The 18,774-nt window shown below is 40.4% G+C and overlaps 1 protein-coding gene across 3 annotated transcripts in view; it reads left to right on the top strand.

Moving 5' to 3' along the window:
* Positions 1-15,281, top strand: part of LOC139277585 (phosphatidate phosphatase LPIN2-like) — a 102,804-nt gene extending 87,523 nt beyond the window's left edge. For 2 of the 3 annotated variants that reach the window (XM_070896257.1, XM_070896258.1), the window contains 5 exons: positions 229-315; positions 6,362-6,514; positions 8,835-8,949; positions 9,502-9,605; positions 12,122-15,281. In XM_070896257.1, coding sequence (XP_070752358.1) covers positions 229-315; positions 6,362-6,514; positions 8,835-8,949; positions 9,502-9,605; positions 12,122-12,287 — 625 coding nt within the window. In that variant the 3' untranslated portion in view covers positions 12,288-15,281. Of the gene's footprint in view, positions 1-228; positions 316-6,361; positions 6,515-8,834; positions 8,950-9,078; positions 9,286-9,501; positions 9,606-12,121 lie in introns of those variants that run through there. The other variant, XR_011596113.1, reaches the window with a different exon arrangement.
* The last annotated feature ends 3,493 nt before the right edge of the window (positions 15,282-18,774 follow it).

Genomic DNA, 18,774 nt, shown 5'->3' on the forward strand with positions numbered 1-18,774 from the left:
AGCAAGGAATGATCCAGCTGCTGTTGGAAACAATCTTTTTTTAACTTGTGTGTAAAATAGCACAAAATCCCCGCTTGACCAGCTTAGAGAGAATTTTACCTCCGTTTCCATCGAGACAATTTGTGCTTTGATCCACTTATGTTATGAACTCGGATGCCGTTGAACCATGTTTCCATGAAATACTGAATGTACATGTTTGATACCAATGATTCTATTGTGTGTTTCCAGATCCGATGCTTTAGGCCATATTCTGCCACAGCTGGGAAAGGATTGGACCCATCAGGGCATTGCAAAACTCTACCATAAAATACACCAGTATGTATTTACATCTGTTCAACATCATTCAACAGAAAATTGTAAATTATAAATCACCACTTTTGTTGACCCTTTAAATTTTTCCCACTAAACAGCAGTTCTTGCTGAGGTATAGCTTCAGAGCCGGTGTTGGCCCTCCTGTGCCGTTCAAGTTAATGTTGATGGGTTAGTGCTCAAATGTTTGAGCTTCCGACCCCATATCCTCCGCTTCACCAAGGCACCTAATTCGGCCTCTATAACATTGTCGGTCTCTGTCCCTGCCTCAATCCATCTGCTGCTGAAACCCTCATCCATGTCTTCGTTACCTTCAGTCTCAACTACTGCAAAGCTCTCCTGGCCAGTCTCTCATCTTCCACTCTCTGTAAACTTGAGCTCATTCAAAACTCTGCTGCCAGCATTCTAACTCGTGCCAAGTCTCGTTCACCCACATCCCTCCATGGCCTCACCATCTCTGTAACCTCCTTCAGCCCTACAACCCTCCAAGGTCTCTGTGCTCCTCCTATTCTGGCCTTTTGCGCATCCCCAATTTCCTTCGCTCCATATTTGGTGGCTGTGCCTTCAGCTGCCTTAGCTCTAAGCTCTGGAATTCATAGAAACATAGAAAATAGGTGCAGCAGTCGGCCATTCGGCCCTTCGAGCCTGGACCTATTCAATAAGATCATGGCTGATCATTCCCTCAGTACCCCTTTCCTGCTTTCTCTCCATACCCCTTGATCCCCTTAGCTATATCTAACTCCCTCTTGAATATATCCAATGAACTGGCATCAACAACTCTCTGCAGCAGGGAATTCCACAGGTTAACAACTCTCTGAGTGAAGAAGTTTCTCCTCATCTCAGTCCTAAATGGCTTACCCTTTATCTTTAGACTATGTCCCCTGGTTCTGGACTTCCCCAACATCGGGAACATTCTTCCCGCATTTAACCTGTATAGTCCTGTCAGAATCTTATGCGTTTCTATGAGATCCCCTCTCATCCTTCTAAACTCCAGTGAATAAAGGCCCAGTTGATCCAGTCTCTCCTCATATGACAGTCCAGTCATCCCTGGAATTAGTCTGGTGAACCTTTGCTGCACTCCCTCAATAGTAAGAATGTCCTTCCTCAGATTAGGAGACCAAAACTGTACACAATATTCCAGGTGAGGCCTCACCAAGGCCCCTGTACAACTGCAGTAAGACCTCCCTGCTCCCATACTCCAATCCCCTAGCTATGAAGGCCAACATACCATTTGCCTTCTTCACCGCCTGCTGTACCTGCATGCCAACTTTCAATGACTGATGTACCATGACACCCAGGTCTTTTTGCACCTCCCCTTTTCCTAATCTGCCGCCATTCAGATAATATTCTGCCTTCGTGTTTTTGCCCCCAAAATGGATAACCTCACATTTATCCACATTATACTGCATCTGCCATACATTTGCCCAATCACCTAACCTGTCCAAATCACCCTGCAGCCTCTTAGCGACCCCTTCCTCCCCAAACCTCTCTCCCTCACTACTTCTCCTTTTAAGTCACTCCTAAAAACGTACTACTTTGACCAAGCTTTTGATTACCTGTCTGTCCTAATAACTCCTTATGCAGCAGCCAGGCTTGGGGGGGTGGGGGATGTAAAATGGAATGGGGGACTTGCCCACTTCGTTCCTGTCCCAATCTGGGCGGCTGCAGTTTTAAATTTCATGCAACAAGGACACCTGCCCACGCTGGTTGGGCCCTCATTAAATATGCAGATTGGGTTCCCTTGATGTCATTGGAGCCTGATGTGTTATTTTAACCTGAGACTAGAGCAGGGGAGCTGTGCTGGCTTCCACACCAGGCAAAACCTGCTGGGAACAGCATCCAGAGCCAGAACAGGCCCAGAAAGGAAAATCAGTTTCCTAACATGGCAACTTACATGATTTATGACATTAAATAGTACCCCAATTGCTATTTTAGGTAAGGACTGGTCAGTGCACAGTGACAAAATTTGTTGTAAACTCAAATTGGTTTAAAAAAAAAAAATCAATCATCCTACCAAACTGTAGGAGGTCTGGTAACTACAGATGTTAATTTAGTTCATTCGCTGACAGCGTTAAGATGGCATCCAAGTGTAGTTGAATGAAAGTGAAGATTGAGAATCATTTTGTGCGTAATGTGTAATATTTAGATTCCACCACCAGATGGTGCTGCAGTATTGTTTCAAATGATGAGAAAGTTTCAATTTAAAACTTTATTTTATGCATAGCTTCTGCTAACTAGGTTTCAGAATGGTTTGTGTGCTGCATTTTGCAGTATGCATTCCTGACACATTTAACTGCTGATAATTTTGATCAATAATTTGGCTACTGGATGTTTTATTTTGAAGTTAGTTTAGTTCTCAAAATATAGAACCATCAACATATCTTGTTTCGTAAAGGTAAGGGGCTGGATTTTCAATTTGCTCAGTCAATGGGCATAAAATTTAGTTTAGAATGTCTATAAACACATTTTTTAAGGACCATTAGTAAATGGTCTGTTAATACTGTTAATTCAGAGTTGTTTTCCTGTGTGAAAAAAATAATTATCCAGTAATTAGATTTATGCAATTGGAATAAAATAGCAATGGAAGCTGTGAAATTCAAATTCAAATTATCTAGTAGTTTAACTTAAGCAACTGAAGTGACAGCATAGGCTGTGGTTGATTTATCTTTGAGATGGTTTCTAATTTAGTTTACTGAGGTAATACAGTCATTTCTTCAAAATATAATATTGTCTGTTTGGATTGCAATTTGACATTAGAAACATAGAAACATAGAAAATAGGTGCAGGAGTAGGCCATTCGGCCCTTCGAGCCTGCACCACCATTCGATAAGATCATGGCTGATCATTCACCTCAGTACCCCTTTCCTGCTTTCTCTCCATACCCTTTGATCCCTTTAGCCATAAGGGCCATATCTAACTCCCTCTTGAATATATCTAACGAACTGGCATCAACAACTCTCTGTGGTAGAGAATTCCACAGGTTCACCACTCTCTGAGTGAAGAAGTTTCTCCTCATCTCGGTCCTAAATGGCTTACCCCTTATCCTTAGACTGTGACCCCTGGTTCTGGATTTCCCCAACATCGGGAACATTCTTCCTGCATCTAACCTGTCCAATCCCGTCAGAATGTTATATGTTTCTATGAGATCCCCTCTCATTCTTCTAAACTCCAGTGAATACAGGCCCAGTCAATCCAGTCTCTCCTCATATGTCAGTTCTGCCATCCCTGGAATCAGTCTAGTGAACCTTCGCTGCGCTGCACTCAATAGCAAGAACGTCCTTCCTCAGATTAGGAGACCAAAACTGAACACAATATTCCAGGTGAGGCCTCACCAAGGCCCTGTACAATTGCAGTAAGACCTCCCTGCTCCTATACTCAAATCCCCTAGCTATGAAGCCCAACATGCCATTTGCCGCCTTCGCCGCTTGCTGTACCTGCATGCCAACTTTCAATGACTGATGTACCATGATACCCAGGTCTCGTTGCACCCCCCCCTTTTCCTAATCTGTCACCATTCAGATAATATTCTGCCTTTACGTTTTTGCCACCAAAGTGGATAACCTCACATTTATCCACGTTATACTTCATCTGCCATCCATTTGCCCACTCACCTAACCTGTCCAAGTCACCCTGCAGCCTCTTAGCATTCTCCCCGCAGCTCACACCACCACCCAGCTTAGTGTCATCTGCAAACTTGGAGATCTTACACTCAATTCCTTTATCTAAATCATTGAACATAAGCATTTGGAGCAGGAGTAGGCCATACGACCCTTCGAGGCTGCTCCACCATTTCAATGAGATCGTGGTTGATCTTTGACCTCAACTCCACTTTCCCGCCCGATCCCCATATCCCTTGATTCCCCTAGAGTCCATGTATGATGCTGATCTATAATTTACACTGCTTATTTTTAATATATTTGCTATTTTAAGGGATATGTGAAGTGAATTTAAACTATTTTACCCCTGTAAATTTCAATAGGTAACACGTGTGGTTTGAAATCTTCAAACCTGAACAGTATTTGGTGCAAGGCCATGCTGATATAGGCACAGAAACTATTGCAATGAATCATTTGTCATAAAACTATTTGATAAATGTTTATAGGAAACCTGTTTCCATTCATTTTTCTTTTGTTGATGTGAGGTTGTGCTTTTGCACTGGTCCTACATGAGGGAGAAATCTTGTCCCAGCAGTATCTCCATTTTTTCACCTGTGGACAACATTTTTAGTTCCCAATTTCTTGTGCTCATGGAACAGTAAGTTAGATTTCTGCTACTTTATGTGCAAGCAATTCAGTGAGCTGCAGTGAGTTATTTCCTGTCAAGGATCACCACAAGGGCCTTTTTACAGACTGTAACCTCACAGATTGTGAATTTTACAGTTATTTCTAGGGAAAAAAATTGAAAAGTAAGTGGAACTGATATAAGCTCGAAGCACTGAATGCTGCCATGTTGTGTCCATCAAATACTCCATTCCCCCCTTCTCCTCATCTAGGGACACAATCTTTCAAGAGTTCTGCGTGTTTGTCAAAGTAATGAAAGCTCATCCTATGTTATGTAAGCATTGTGACAAATGTTTCTGCTTAGAAGACAAGTGAGGTTTGTTAGTGCAATATCAACATCACTCAATTCTAGGCCAGTCAACACCGCCCATCAATTAACCCCTACCAGTGGCCAATTTTGTATCAGCTTTCTGTTGTGGAATAGCTGAGTTTCAACTGATTTGAAATTTCCAAAATTCATTCCACATGGCATTTTGTAGAGAGAGCGATGACTTTCATTCTATCACTGTCGGTGGAGTTGACTTTCATTTTATCACTCAAGCTGGAGCTGATCTTCATACTGAGGTGGAAAGGTAGCGTGCTGATACTCCATAGCGTTGTCTTATCTAATGTATCCATCCTTGAATTGAATGAAATATGTAGCATTGAACAGTACAGGACAGAAGCACCATTAAGCCAATCCAGTCTGCACAGATGTTTTTCCTCTGAGTCAAATTCCACTTTTGTGTTAAAACTTTCACAAAATGATCAGCAGCCACAGAAGCCACCAGAAAGTTCCTGAAGTTCAAAGCAGCAAACGTTTGTTACCAGTGAAAATTTCTTATCCTTCTTTACCATTCCCTTTGTCTTTGCAGGGTTCCATATGTAATGTTTTTAGTGAGTTGGTTGACAGTGTAGTGTCGTGTACAGCTCTCATTGTCAAAAATGTGGAGTTTTTTTAATACTGATTTTCTATATGGTGGATTAATCAATCCAAATGTCTATATCCTGAAGCTTAATATGCTGATAAACTTACTCTTCTTTCATATGGTAGTAGCAGAATAAATCAAATGTCAATATCCAAGTTGGATATCTAGACCAAAGCTTCCGGTGTAACAGTGTGGGGATATCTTGTAGGCTGCCTGAGAATTCCCTCTGAGGGCAGTGCTCAGTGATGTGCTCCAGGGTCTGATTAGGAGCCCCACAGTCGCATGATGGGGATACGTTATTCTTCCACCTATGGAGAAGGTGGCAGCATCTACCATGACCAGTTCTGAGGCAGTTGATGGTTGTCCGCTGTTTGCGAGGAAGGTTTGATCCTACAGGTTGTACTGTGGGGTCCTCTATAAAGAATCCATTCCGTCTATCGCAGTTCTTCCAAGCATTTCGCCATCGGTCATCAAGGCTGAGGGGAGATCGCTGAAGGGCTTCGGCGATGGTCAAAAATGGCCTTCTAGATCTGAGACGGGTTGATGGTAGGTTGTTCAAGTCGGCATGGATCGGCATGTCTTTGCTGGTGTAGTAGTTGTATTCTCTGGAGACTGCATATTTGCGGCATAGGTGTGGTGGCACGATGTTTGCAAGTACGGGGAGCCAAGGTGTTGGTGTCGATAAAAGTTTAACGGTGATAATTCTCTCAATAGAATTCAGCTGGACATCAACAGTAAACTTACTGAAATCATGCCTTTTTATTCAGAGTCTATTCCACAGAAAATAAATTGTAGTTATGGCAATTATGCAAGACCCAGGTGAAGAATACCATTATCATTGACATTATTTGACTTTTTGTGCAGGAATGGCTATAAATTTCTTTACTGCTCTGCCCGTGCAATCGGAATGGCAGATATAACCAGAGGATACTTGCACTGGGTTAATGACAGAGGTACTGTACTTCCACGAGGACCCCTCCTGCTGGCTCCCAGTAGCTTGTTTTCAGCATTACATAGGTAATGATGATTCTTTTCAGTATTAATATATTTCATGAATAGCAAAGTTGCCATCATTTATCTACACCTGCAAATCTAATTGTGTTTTAAGCATTATTTAAGCTTCATAGCGCAGACACATTTAAAAGGAAAATAGCTCTTTTTAAAATAAACTAATCATTAAATAACAACACTGGCTGACTGAGTTGTTTGATAACTTGGGATCTCCACATGGTTGTAGCATCATGCTACTAACTTTTATTTGTAGGTAGTAAAACTAGTTTTTCCTTTTTTTGCCCTTTCAGAAATGCAATTATCAATGTTTAAAAAATAATCGAATGGAAAAACTGTACAAAAATTGCAATACTTGCATCCTTTTGATTTTTGCCCAGCAATAATTTTACATCTTATTGACTACGCTACTGGGAATTCCAGTGATTTGCTTTTTCCAATGTCTTTTAATTCCAAATAATCTGTTATTCTATAATAAATAAGAATAGAAAATGCTGGAAATACTCAGCAGGCCTGGCAGCATCTGTGGAGAGAGAAACAGAGTTAACGTTTCGGGTCAGTCACCTTTGTCAGAACTGGAAAATGTTAGAGATGTAAGATTTTAAGCAAGTGCAGGGGCAGGGAAAGGGGGGAGGGGAGCAAAGAACAAAAGGGGAGGTCTGTGATAGGGTGGAAGGCAGGAGAGATTAAGTGACAAAAGGTAAGATTGTACAAAGCAAAAGTAGATGGTAATGGGACAAGTAAAGAAATAAAAGATGGGTCTAGAAGAGGTGTAAATGGGAATGGTAGACTCATCAAAGCAGCCATGTGAAAAAGTAGAGGCAGAGGTTGTGGTCTGCTTCCCAGAGGATCCCTCTATAGAGAAATAGGGGCAGAGGTTATTCTGTAACTCCACTTCATCTCGCATGTATATAGTAGGGCTTAAATAGGGCCGCATAGCGCCTGTTTTTCAGGTGCTACGTGGCCTCCTACCTCAAAATGGCAGGCAGGTAATGCGTGCGCACATCCGATTGGAAGTGCGTCGCCCACCATATTGGATAAGGACAAACGAGGTGTCCTTTACCCATGCTTGAAGCAGGCATTAAGCTGTTTGCATATGCAAATATGGGTCCTAATGCCTGCTCCAAGTCCTTGCTATAACATTAATTCCACACTGGCTGCCTCAGGAAAACCAACCCTATATCGCCTACATTTCAAACAAAAGGTAAGTACTTAACACAATCACCATCCGATTGGCGCCGTTCCCAGTAGTAAGATCACTGACCTCAAGGTCCCCCGAGCCCTGATCATGCTGCCCTGATCCCTGATCTTCCTCTCCCCCCACTGCGATCCCAACCCACAGCAAAACTGCTCATTTGGTTTGTATGCAGCTTATTACAGCACGTTACAGAAAGTGTTCCCTAATTAATGCCTTCTGGAATAATGGCCCTGAAATTCCAGTTGGAGGCTTCCCACGGGCAATTGCCTCCGACCTGAAACATTTCTACGAATTTACCTGGTGGTCCCAGAGGAGCGTGGGATTCCGGGTGGGGAGGCCTTCTCTTCACGCGCTATAAAGCACGCTCCCGTCCTCCAGGTTCCCACGCAGACGGTGCAGTCATATGTGACTGCTCAACCAATCAGGTACAGTTTTCACAATTAATAGCAATGGGAGCTCCGTATGTATGAGTCCTCATTACTATTAATTGAGAAAAAAAAAACAAACACTAACATCGAATAAAAAAACCACACCTCACATAATTAAAATTAATTGAAATTAAAGTTACTATCTTAGAGAAATTTTTTTTCCCCGAGTTTTAAAAAAAATTATCGTTTAAAATAAATTTAACGTAGTGGGCAGGGTTTTTAAAAATAAATGTGTATCTTTAATTTTATTTTTTTTGTTTAAAGTGTGTTTTAAGACTCTTACGCCTGTAAATGTAGGCTATGCGTCTGCCTTTATCAGGCGCAAGAGTTGAGGACATTTGCTGGGCAAGATATGGGTAAATACCGCAATCTTGCCCTTGCAAATGTCCTCACTCCCGGTATACAGATGATCTGTCGAGCTGGAGCTTGTCAGATCGGAAAAGCTGGTTTTCAGCACAGGCGCATTGTGTGCTGAAAACTGGCTTTGGCGATGCCTTCCCGGATCCATGCACACTCCGTACACACTGTGCACACTCCGTACGGACTCGGGGAGGCTGGAATTTCTAGGTCAATGTTTTTGAAAATGTAGTGGTGGATCATTTTACTTGGTACAGTCTACTTCATACACATTTATTGGGAAAATAGAAAAAATCTTTTGCAGTAATACAGCTTGATAAAATGCCCAAAACTTCTTTTGTTTTAGGGAAGTAATTGAGAAGAAACCAGAAGTGTTCAAAATTCATTGCTTGAATGACATCCGGAATCTATTTAATCCGCATAGGTGTCCATTTTATGCTGCTTTTGGAAACAGGACTAATGTAAGTGAAGTGTCTTTTGAAGTAAGAGCTGGATGCATAAGCAAGCAATCTTGTAATTAAATACCGTTTTAATCCTATTTCTGCCATTTTCTGTGCCCATCTGCCCCATACATATACCACTCATCACAGTAAAAGCTTCTGGAGACAGGCTGTGCAGGTTATCCTTGCTGTGGATTTCTCAGAGGACATTGGTGTCCTGTGATCAGCTGACAGGAAATGCTTGCAGCCATAGGGAATGGACAGTGTTGGTTATTCCATCAAGGTGGAATGTTCATACCGTGCTTGCTAAGAGTTGATAAAACATCACAATTGAAGCCAGCAAATTTCATGCGCCAGGCAAGTCTGAGGCTTGGATTTGTATCATTTTAACAGTACAGTTGGCACCGTTTTTGCTAACCTGCTTGGCCAGTGTGATTCAAAAGCTGATTTCTGAAAGCTTTTCTTTGTGACTGAAGGATCATGAATAAAGCTAAAATTCTTGGAATTTCTTTAAATCTGCTGTCATTTCTTGAAACGTTTGCAGTGAATTCTTTTGTTGATATTTAATTGCAGGATGCCTATGCATATAAAGAAGTCCGAGTCAAAGAAAGCAGAATTTTCATTGTGAATCCCAAAGGAGAATTAATTCAGGAACAAACCAAGAGCAACAAGTCATCGTAAGTAGCCAACAGTGCCCCCCCAAAAAATCAGCTCATTAACAGTAAGTGAGGATAATTCTCAAATTGCTTTTTGATGGTCATTTCAGCTATTTAAAAGTAAATAGCAACTACAGTGAAATGCACAATCTTGGGATTGTACCTAAATGAATTGGGTCCACCTCTCGGGAGCCCCTGGAGAGGGAGCATGCAATGCCTGCCCGTATTCTTCAGGCCTTTTGTGACCGGTGGGCACTGCAGTTTCTTTCAGTCTATTTCTGACACTGGTACAACCCAATTAAGAGTGTTGAAGTAGTAGTGAGCTCTGCTGGTGCAAAATATATTTCTTTGGGATTCTGGGGTATTATTACCCCTGTCCCTAGAGAAATTTTGATTTTTGAATGTTTTCCAGCATTTTGAAGTCGGGACCAGGAGTAGGCCATTCAGCCCCTCCAGTCTGTTCCACCATTGAGTTAGATCATAGCTGTTCTGGATTCTCCCACTAGAGGAAATATTTTGTCTATCTATCCTATCTAATCTTTTTATTATTTGAAAGACCTTGATTAGATCACCCCTTAACCTTCTAAACACGTGTGTGACACTGTGATACAGAATTTGAAACCAAAGGCTGTGGCTACTTCATGTTATGGGTTTCTTCCCTTCTCTCAGTAACTACTGTGAAGGTAGTGAGCTTTCTATGTGCAGCAAATAATTGGTAGATAGACTAGATAGAAAAAGAGCATTCAGATAGAAATCTAATTGGAGGTAAGACAGCTACAGTAGAAGTGTGAGATGGTAGTTTGTTTGTCATAGTGCTCCACATGATTTTCGTATTCACAATTTGAATGTTGATGGTGTGGTGAGTTAATTTTGTGTTTCCAACGCAATGATTCCACCATAGGCATGTAAACTGCTTGAAAATGATCATAGTTTCTCTGCATTTCATGCTTATCTTGTGATTAAGGATGGTGTTTGTAAAATATTTATTTTATGTTATGGTTAAAGGCCTCTGCTCTAAGCATAATAATTACATTTTTGCATATAATCCTGGGGATGAAGCCATTATTTTTGTATTGTCTGCAATCAAAATGCACATTTAACATCTAGGAGCTGTGATGAAGTTACTACATTCAAGGAATACCTCAGGATACTCTTGCAATTACTTTATCTTCAAGTTGTTTGTTTGACAAGTATAGCTCTCGGTTTAATGTTTTTTTTTTAAAAGAAAGTGACAAACTGCTCATATCATTTCAAAACCTGCCTCCTGGCTCTCCGTACTCCCTGCTTCACACTGCTTTTAACCTTGCAATGGTTTTGAGGGGCATGGAGAGAAGAAAATTTGGAAGCTGAGGGTAAATAATTGAAAACAATTGAAACAGTAGTTAAATCACAACACACTTCTGAAACATCGAGCATGTGCAGAAGAGGTGAATCGGAATGGATCTTGGAGTGACTTCAGCCCGCAGGTGATCTCCAAACCCCCATTAGAGCCGAGGCTAGATACTGGTGATCGTTCTCATTTTGGTACAGGTTGAGCGTCCGAAATTCGGAGTGTTCCGGAATCCGGACACCAGGGTCGCCTGGAAAGCGGAAAATGTTCTGAAATTCAGACCCCTCCCCCCGCCTCAGGGCCCGACTTCGCCCCAACCCCGGATTCCCCCCGGCTCCCCCTCCTCCCCCCCCCCCCCCCCTCTCCCTTACCTCAGCGAGCCAACTGTGGCTGCCCGACCCCACCTACCTTGGTCCAGGCAAAGACGTTCCAAAATCCAGAAATATCCGGAAAGGCCTCTGTCCCAAGGTTTCCGGATTTCGGACGCTCAACCTGTAAAACGGCAAGTAAAAAGTCTCTTTTAAACATGAAAAGAAAAGATTTTTTGTTGCCGAGACATCTGTCCACCTAAAAGTGTTTCAGCAGAAATATGCCATCATGAGTTCCGTCCAGATTTTGTTTTTTATAATCTAAGTAAGATGTTTGTAGCTTCTGAATTCAAATTCTCAAATTACCATGGGATTTGAACTCCGAGGCCTCTGGATTATTAGTCCAGCAGCAGAACCACTATGCTGCCATCCAGACTTGTTAGCAGGGTGCTCAACTGCACCATGACTAATTCACGGTGATCGACCTCTCAGCCAACCCTGCTGTTGAGTTTCGGAATGTTGCGCTTAGCAGCACTGATGGTACAACTTGGTGCTACACAGTGCCTCTATAAGTCACAGACCCCAGAGCTATTTGTAGTCTAACATTGTGACAATTACAATGGCATGTTCAGAATTCTGGGCTGTTTCTGGCCTACCTTAGTGTTTGACTGCATGATTAGAATTAGAATTGTCACGTAGAACTGGAAAGGAAATTGGAGTAAGTGGTTCACTTGCCAATATGGCATAGATTGATTTCATTTGTTACTTACTCGGTCTTTCATAGCATGGTTTTCTGTGTCTCGAGGGTGGCATTGTGACGTGTTTTATATGTTATTGATGTACGGTGTAGAAGAATGTTTTGCAGTTCTTTATCAAAATGTTCTTTTTTCCCCTCTCAGGTATCCACGGTTGGGGGAGTTAGTGGAACATGTATTTCCACTAATAGCACAAGAAAGAAGCTCAGCTTTTCTTTACCCTGAATACAGCCATTTTTCATATTGGCGAGAACCACTTCCTAAACTTGATCTGGATGAGCTCGATGAACTTAAAATCACGAAAGAATAATGATAAGACATTGCAAGAACTGCGACCAACATGTCGGCATATCAGTGCCTTCAGTTGTATTATAGCACATTGTGATCTGTAACTTCTGATTTGAAGCCCAATGATGTGGAGAATCTATAACCTGGTTAACAGTTGAAATGCTAGTTGTGAGTATTAATCCAAGTGAACTCGTGGGGTTTCAGTAGGTACCGCTAGTGACCAGTGTTGCATTACTGTTTCCCCATCTAGCTGCAATCGACAAGTTCAGATTACAGGCAAAGCACTTTACACGCTGACTGTTTTAGGAAGACTAAGATACAAATGAAGGTACATCACAGACTACAAATACCGCTTGTTGGTTCTCTGATCAGGCACTGCTAAGGTATGGTTGATTAGAGATTCTGAATTGACTTTGGAAAGCCATTGTGCTTATGGCACAGCACTTTCATCTCTGTGGGAGAATTCCCATGTTTTATTGTATTCCCGATGAGGATACAGATGACAATAATCTCTTATTTCCTAATTTATAGAATTTCCAGACCCCATCAAGGTGGAAATTGGATGTATTTCTAATGCACAGCACTTGTTTCTGGGCAGCTAACTTCATTGCTCCAGGTGTCACTCTAGCAGGCCACTCTAGTGCACTGGAGACTTTCTGTGATGCATGAGAGTCTGGATAAGTTGCAACAAAGAAGCTGCCTTATATGGATGTGAGTGAGAAGGGCTCAGCAAAATGATACAAGGCACAGATGAAAAATACTAGAAAAGGGTTATCTACCATACAAATCAAGCACTGCAATACTGGGGAGGGACTTTGACTTATTTTTTTGGTGGAACTGAATAGGAGCCAGGAAACGGAGAGAGGGAGGTGAAGTGAGTAACTGGAGGACTTGTCAGAGAGGAAAAGGGAGCTGGAGTCGAGGTCATTAGAGGCCTGGCCATGGGCAGGGAGAGAAAGCTGGAGTGAGGTAGTTAGAGACCTCAAAACCAGAAATGTAGCTGGAAGCCAGGCCAGAATGGGAGTTTGAGTGAGAAAACCGTAATGCCTAGCCACAGATGGGAATCTGGAGGTATTTCCCTGTGGCAGACGTGTAGCGCAGAGAGGGAAATTCATAGAAAAGAAAGCAAAGCAACAGCGGAGGGAAACCAAAAAAACATAGCATAAAAGATGCTCATGTCTTGCTCACCTTTTTCAATAGTTTTGCAGGGCCTACCGAGGATTTGGCTCCTCTTGATGAGCCTCTTTTAAGTGCAGAATAAATGTGAGAAATTTAAAGCTGCACAGTGTGATGGCACATTTAATAAAAAAAACTTTTTTCTTCATTCTTTTTTGGAACTGTAGCAAGTAGAGCGAGGCCCTGAAAACCACATGGCGAGGAGGGACATGTTAAATTTACTATTCCAATTTATCTGGGCAGTCTGTGAGAACCTTTGCCAATGTGTACTCTGGTTTTAGAAAATTCAGCATAAACTAAGATCTCTGTTCAGTTTGCCTTTTTTCTAAATTCGCCATTTATAGCAAATCCAAATTCAGCCAGCTGTTGGTTTGTTCCCGTTTGCTGTTATAAATAAAACACTGCACTTCCCTAACTGGAGCTGCAACAGCAGAGAACGACATCCATGACAAGCTTCACTTCAGTGCATTTTTACCCTAGAAGATTTACTCTGGTGTGGAAGTAATGGTGAAATTAAGTGCCAATTGATCCTGTAGTGCAAATGAGCAGAGTAAGCCGTAAAGACGAAATGTATAGCAATTTAGGTTAAAATGTTTAATGAACAGCTGATCCATAATTTGTGAGATATACAATTGATTACAGTGGGATTCCAGTCCAAAGACTCTTTGATAGAAATGCTACTGCGATGTGTAAGGCAGGTTGGTATATTAAGCTAAAAGGTACACAACTGCTAAACATAAAGCTTGTGAATTAAAATCCTTGAACTAACGAGCATCAGTTGAGTTGACCGCTTGGATGAGCTATGAGATGGAGTCTTGTATGAAAAGGAAGAATTTAATTTTGAGAACAACAAAAAAACAAATCCTGTTTCTCCTGCTCAAATCATGACCTCCCCTTTGGCTTAGTTTACAGCTAGTGACCGTGCAGACATTAAGACCATATTCAGTCCTTGTTGGAGCTCGGATGATGCTGAGACGTCTAAGAGGGAAGTAGTAAATCTTACGACTGCAAAGTTGCATTGCATTACGGTATAGTTATTACATAGTATGAGGTTTTAAAGACTGGTATTTTTTTCCCCTGATATTCCACTCTATATAAATGCAAATCTTTGTGAGGTTGCATTTTGATCTGAATGTAGGAATTGTACTGTTACCACTCAGCAAGCACTGATTGGACATCAATACAACAGACCATTTGAAATGTATGTTCTTTCTGTGAAAGTTCAAACATTTGCAAAGAATGACTTTTTAGCTCATTTTTCTATTTTAACTATGCTGCACGTGTTCCCTGTGTGAAATGAGCTGATTTTTTAAGGGTTTGCTTTTTTTAGTAAAGCACAAATTGCACAGCAGATGTTCACTTGATGTAACACTCCTGCTCTGGATCAGGGTCAAATCACAGTGTAGCATAGAAAGCAAATGCTTACAAGTAGCCGCTTTCCTAATTGGCCTGGAAAATATTTGGCTTCTTGAAGAGTAATGCAAGATATTTATTAAACTCTGTGGGAGTTTTTTTTGCAGTTATGAATGTTGGTTAAAATAGACACAATCTTAAGTGGTAAGTATCCTACATGCTCAATTTTCATACTGGTGATCCAAAGGAAGTTTGTTGTTCCAGGGCGTGTTCAAATAAGTCTCAAGTGCAAAGCCAGAAAATAACTCCATAATCAACCTGTAATATGGTGTGGAAAAGGTAGCAGAATTTCCAAATGTATTTGGTTTACTACATTGAAGTTGCTATAATTTATATATAATTGTAAAAGTGAATGTGTTTCAAAGACTGCTGTTGAATATTTCTTAAACATAACTAGAGTAATTAAAGAAATTAACTTAATGAGTGATGGGATGTCTGACGTGTTATTTCTATAGTAAAATGTCAATGTTTGCTCCTCGGTCTAATACTCTTAAGTAACATAGCCAAGGAATAAAACATGAATATTTATATTTGGCTTATCAAGGAGTTTAACACTGGAGAAACGAGCATTGTCTGCTTTTGACCGTGACAACATCAAGGACTCTCAGTGTATGTCTAAACTGGGCCAGATTCAGAGCAAAGATCTGTCCACTGTGTCCCCAAAATATCCTTTAACCTCAACCTTACAAAGTCCCTACTGCATCAAACTAAAGTTTAACAAAGTTTAAACGGGAATTCAAGATATTATAAAAATCATTTTTTTTACAAGGTAAAACTTTTATAGGACCTTTCCTTAATTTCAAACATCTCTGGGGACACTTGGTTTGTCCTGAACTGTTGCAGAGCCAATCTACCCCATGCATAATTCTGACCATATCTTTACTTGTTTTGCAATCGATGGCATCAGTTCTATTTCTGGTCAAAACACCAGACTCCTCATGGAGCTTTTAGTAGAACTTAGTTGCTCCGTGGTCATTCCCTAATTTCCTAAATCATGCAAATCGACTGAGAGTAGGTAGCTATGTTTGTGGTGATTCCAATAAACCCGGGTGTAATTTACAGATTATCTCACTGTTGAGTGGTGCTTCCTTTGCAGAAAGACGAAACCAGTCAGAGACTATCTGGCATATAAAACAACTAGGCCTTTGGATTGTGTGGTTGACACGTTAGTGTTTTTCAAATGCTGTTATACAAGTCCGTGGATAGGAAACCTACTGGCAACAAGGCATATCAAACAGGCCAGAACTTAACCTGTTCTCTTTGGACACATGCCAGGTATGTTAATACCAGATTACTGTCTTGGCACAGCATGCAATAGAAAAACAGAGTGTGTCCGTGAATGCCCTAGGCAGGAACAATGTACACTTTCACAGTGGACCTTTCAGCATCAGTCAGTAGATGGACTGTTGTACATTTGATAGCCATCTTTTCATACAAGAAGCTGGATGTATTTTGTTGCCACCTTTCAGAACAGGAAGTTGGAATCAGTTTTGTTGCTAGACTGCCCTGCTGCATCATTCAAAGAAGTCTTTCTTTCCTAACTAGGTAATGTTACTCAGTTCATTCCTGACCCCTCACTGGTTTAGCCACAGTTGTGCTGCATGTTTTGTGTGGCTGCAGCTCCTAAATCACTTTGTAGCAATGCTAAATATGCAACTGCCCCATCAGCATTAGAGTTGGCAAAAGATGGCAAGTCCAAAACCACAATGGTTGCACCTGAGAACTAGACTCAGAGGTCAGTGTACATCTTACACATGTTCACCATCTACTTCCAAACAACTAACTTCAAGGTTTCTTATCCCTGCTTTTTACATAACCTAGAATGCAATTTACATATTTCTTCCCAAACACTGGCTCCAAAAGAATCCTTTCCCAGCATTGCTATGCAAAAATTTACAATAAAAATCCCCAAGAATATTCCATCCCATGAAAAGTACTTAATTTCCTTATTTTTTATTACCAGAACAGAGACACGCTGATGTAATTGCAGAGCACTTTTTACAGATAATTGTCATTTGTTGATGATCGAAATCTAAAGTTGCCGAGACCAATATATCCTGCCTGCAATACCACCCCAGAAGCAATCGTATAACTTATGATAAAGCATGGACTGAAGCTGTAACCTTCCTTGTCTTGGGTTCTGTATTGTACTATAAGATGCTTTTACTCACTAAACTATCAAGAGCGCTCATGCATGTAGGAAGTTTAAATACTAGAAAATTGATTCCATTAGAAAGTGTACTCAGCTTAATTTCAAACCATATGTTTATTGCAAACATTAAATTAAACAGTAGAAAATGTGTATTTAATTTACAGAAAATAGCACCATAACTTGCATGTTACAAGTTTATTTCCATATGTTCAAAGATGTACACTAATATACAAAACAAGAGGACTTCAAGTTCATATGTATGTTGAACAATTCTTCAATATCTGTTACAAAACATGACTGAATTGCAATGTAATGCTAGCATTTATTACTAAAGAAGATATACTTTTTCTCATTTTAATACATTTTTGGACAAATAACATTTTAAATTACTGCAAATGTTCTGGCAGTTTGATACTTTATCTTGGATAACTGTTGCCTTCCCCAAAATAGAGTCACCCGATCAAATATTTGGTAGGTTGTTTCTGCCTGTTCAAAGTTTGCAATTGAAAGTTTTTTTTCTTAACCCAGCTAATTTTAGTTAAATACTCTCATCCACAACATAGTCCTCGACCTTTCACAACAATTCATGAACATTTTAAATCAACATTGAAGATCTAATTTTTAGTGTCTGCCACAGAATTGTTACTGAATTTTACAGATCCAATAAAGCACTAGTTTAAAAATGTTTTGCTAGTGCAACAAATATTTATAGACCCATAACATTCAAATCTTGGACGCACGAGGAGTTGGCAACTGGTTAAAAATGTATCAGCCATGATCTTATTAAATGGCGGAGCAGGCTCGAGGGGTCAATTGGCCTACTCCTTCTATTTCTTATGTATGTAAAGACTATTCACCTTGATCAAATGACGAGTATCATTTCATTGTTAAAGACAACTGAACCAGTGGACGGACCATGGTTAATAAACTAGCTGAAATGTTGTAAATCTTGAACATGCTTACATACAGATGCATCACACATTCATGAACGCACGCTCTCATTTCTCAAAATTTGATGGATGTTTGCGAGTGCTGAGCCTATGTAATTGCTTTTCATCTCTGTACATATGCTGTTTGAATCTTTGGATATTTAAATGAGTGGAAAAAATGCAATGGCAAATGCACACAAGATTTCATGCATTGTTTCATGCAAAGACATTAATGTTGGCACAGATTATGTACATTAGCCAGTATTTAGGATGAAGGTCAAGTGACAGATTTTCATAGCAAAGAATTAATTTAAAGTTTACCTTTTTTTAAAAAAAAAGAAATAACACTGGCATCTGTATGGATGTTTTGGGCTACCTGAGTCAACATTTTTTGCTGTTATGAATAAAAAAAACAGTTCTGGTTTTATCAGCGAATGTAATGTACTGGCTATTGATACCTCCTGTCCTGATAAACAGACTAGTGAGCAGTGATGGTGCCAGTATAATACAGATCATCTAACCAATGCAGGATATTTTTGAGCTCCAAATGTTGAGATTTGCTCCAGCGCTTGTCTTGCGTCAGGTTGTACTTGATGCTGTTCAATATCGTGCATTTTATTATTTTATGAGGCACTTCCTTTGAGGAAAAACATTCTTGCGGTTAAATGGCCGCTGATTGGAACATTTCTTTTAAGATCCCGTATAAAATCCTCAACCTTTTAACCCTTTGAGCACTGGGACTTTAAGCTTTTAAAGTACGTGTCTTTTTTGCATGAAATATATAAAACTGGAAATTTCTGAAAATAAGTACTATAAAATAGAATTATATATATGTACAA

The sequence above is a fragment of the Pristiophorus japonicus genome, chromosome 12 (assembly GCF_044704955.1).
Source record: "Pristiophorus japonicus isolate sPriJap1 chromosome 12, sPriJap1.hap1, whole genome shotgun sequence".
In the NCBI taxonomy this organism is placed as follows: Eukaryota; Metazoa; Chordata; class Chondrichthyes; family Pristiophoridae; genus Pristiophorus; species Pristiophorus japonicus.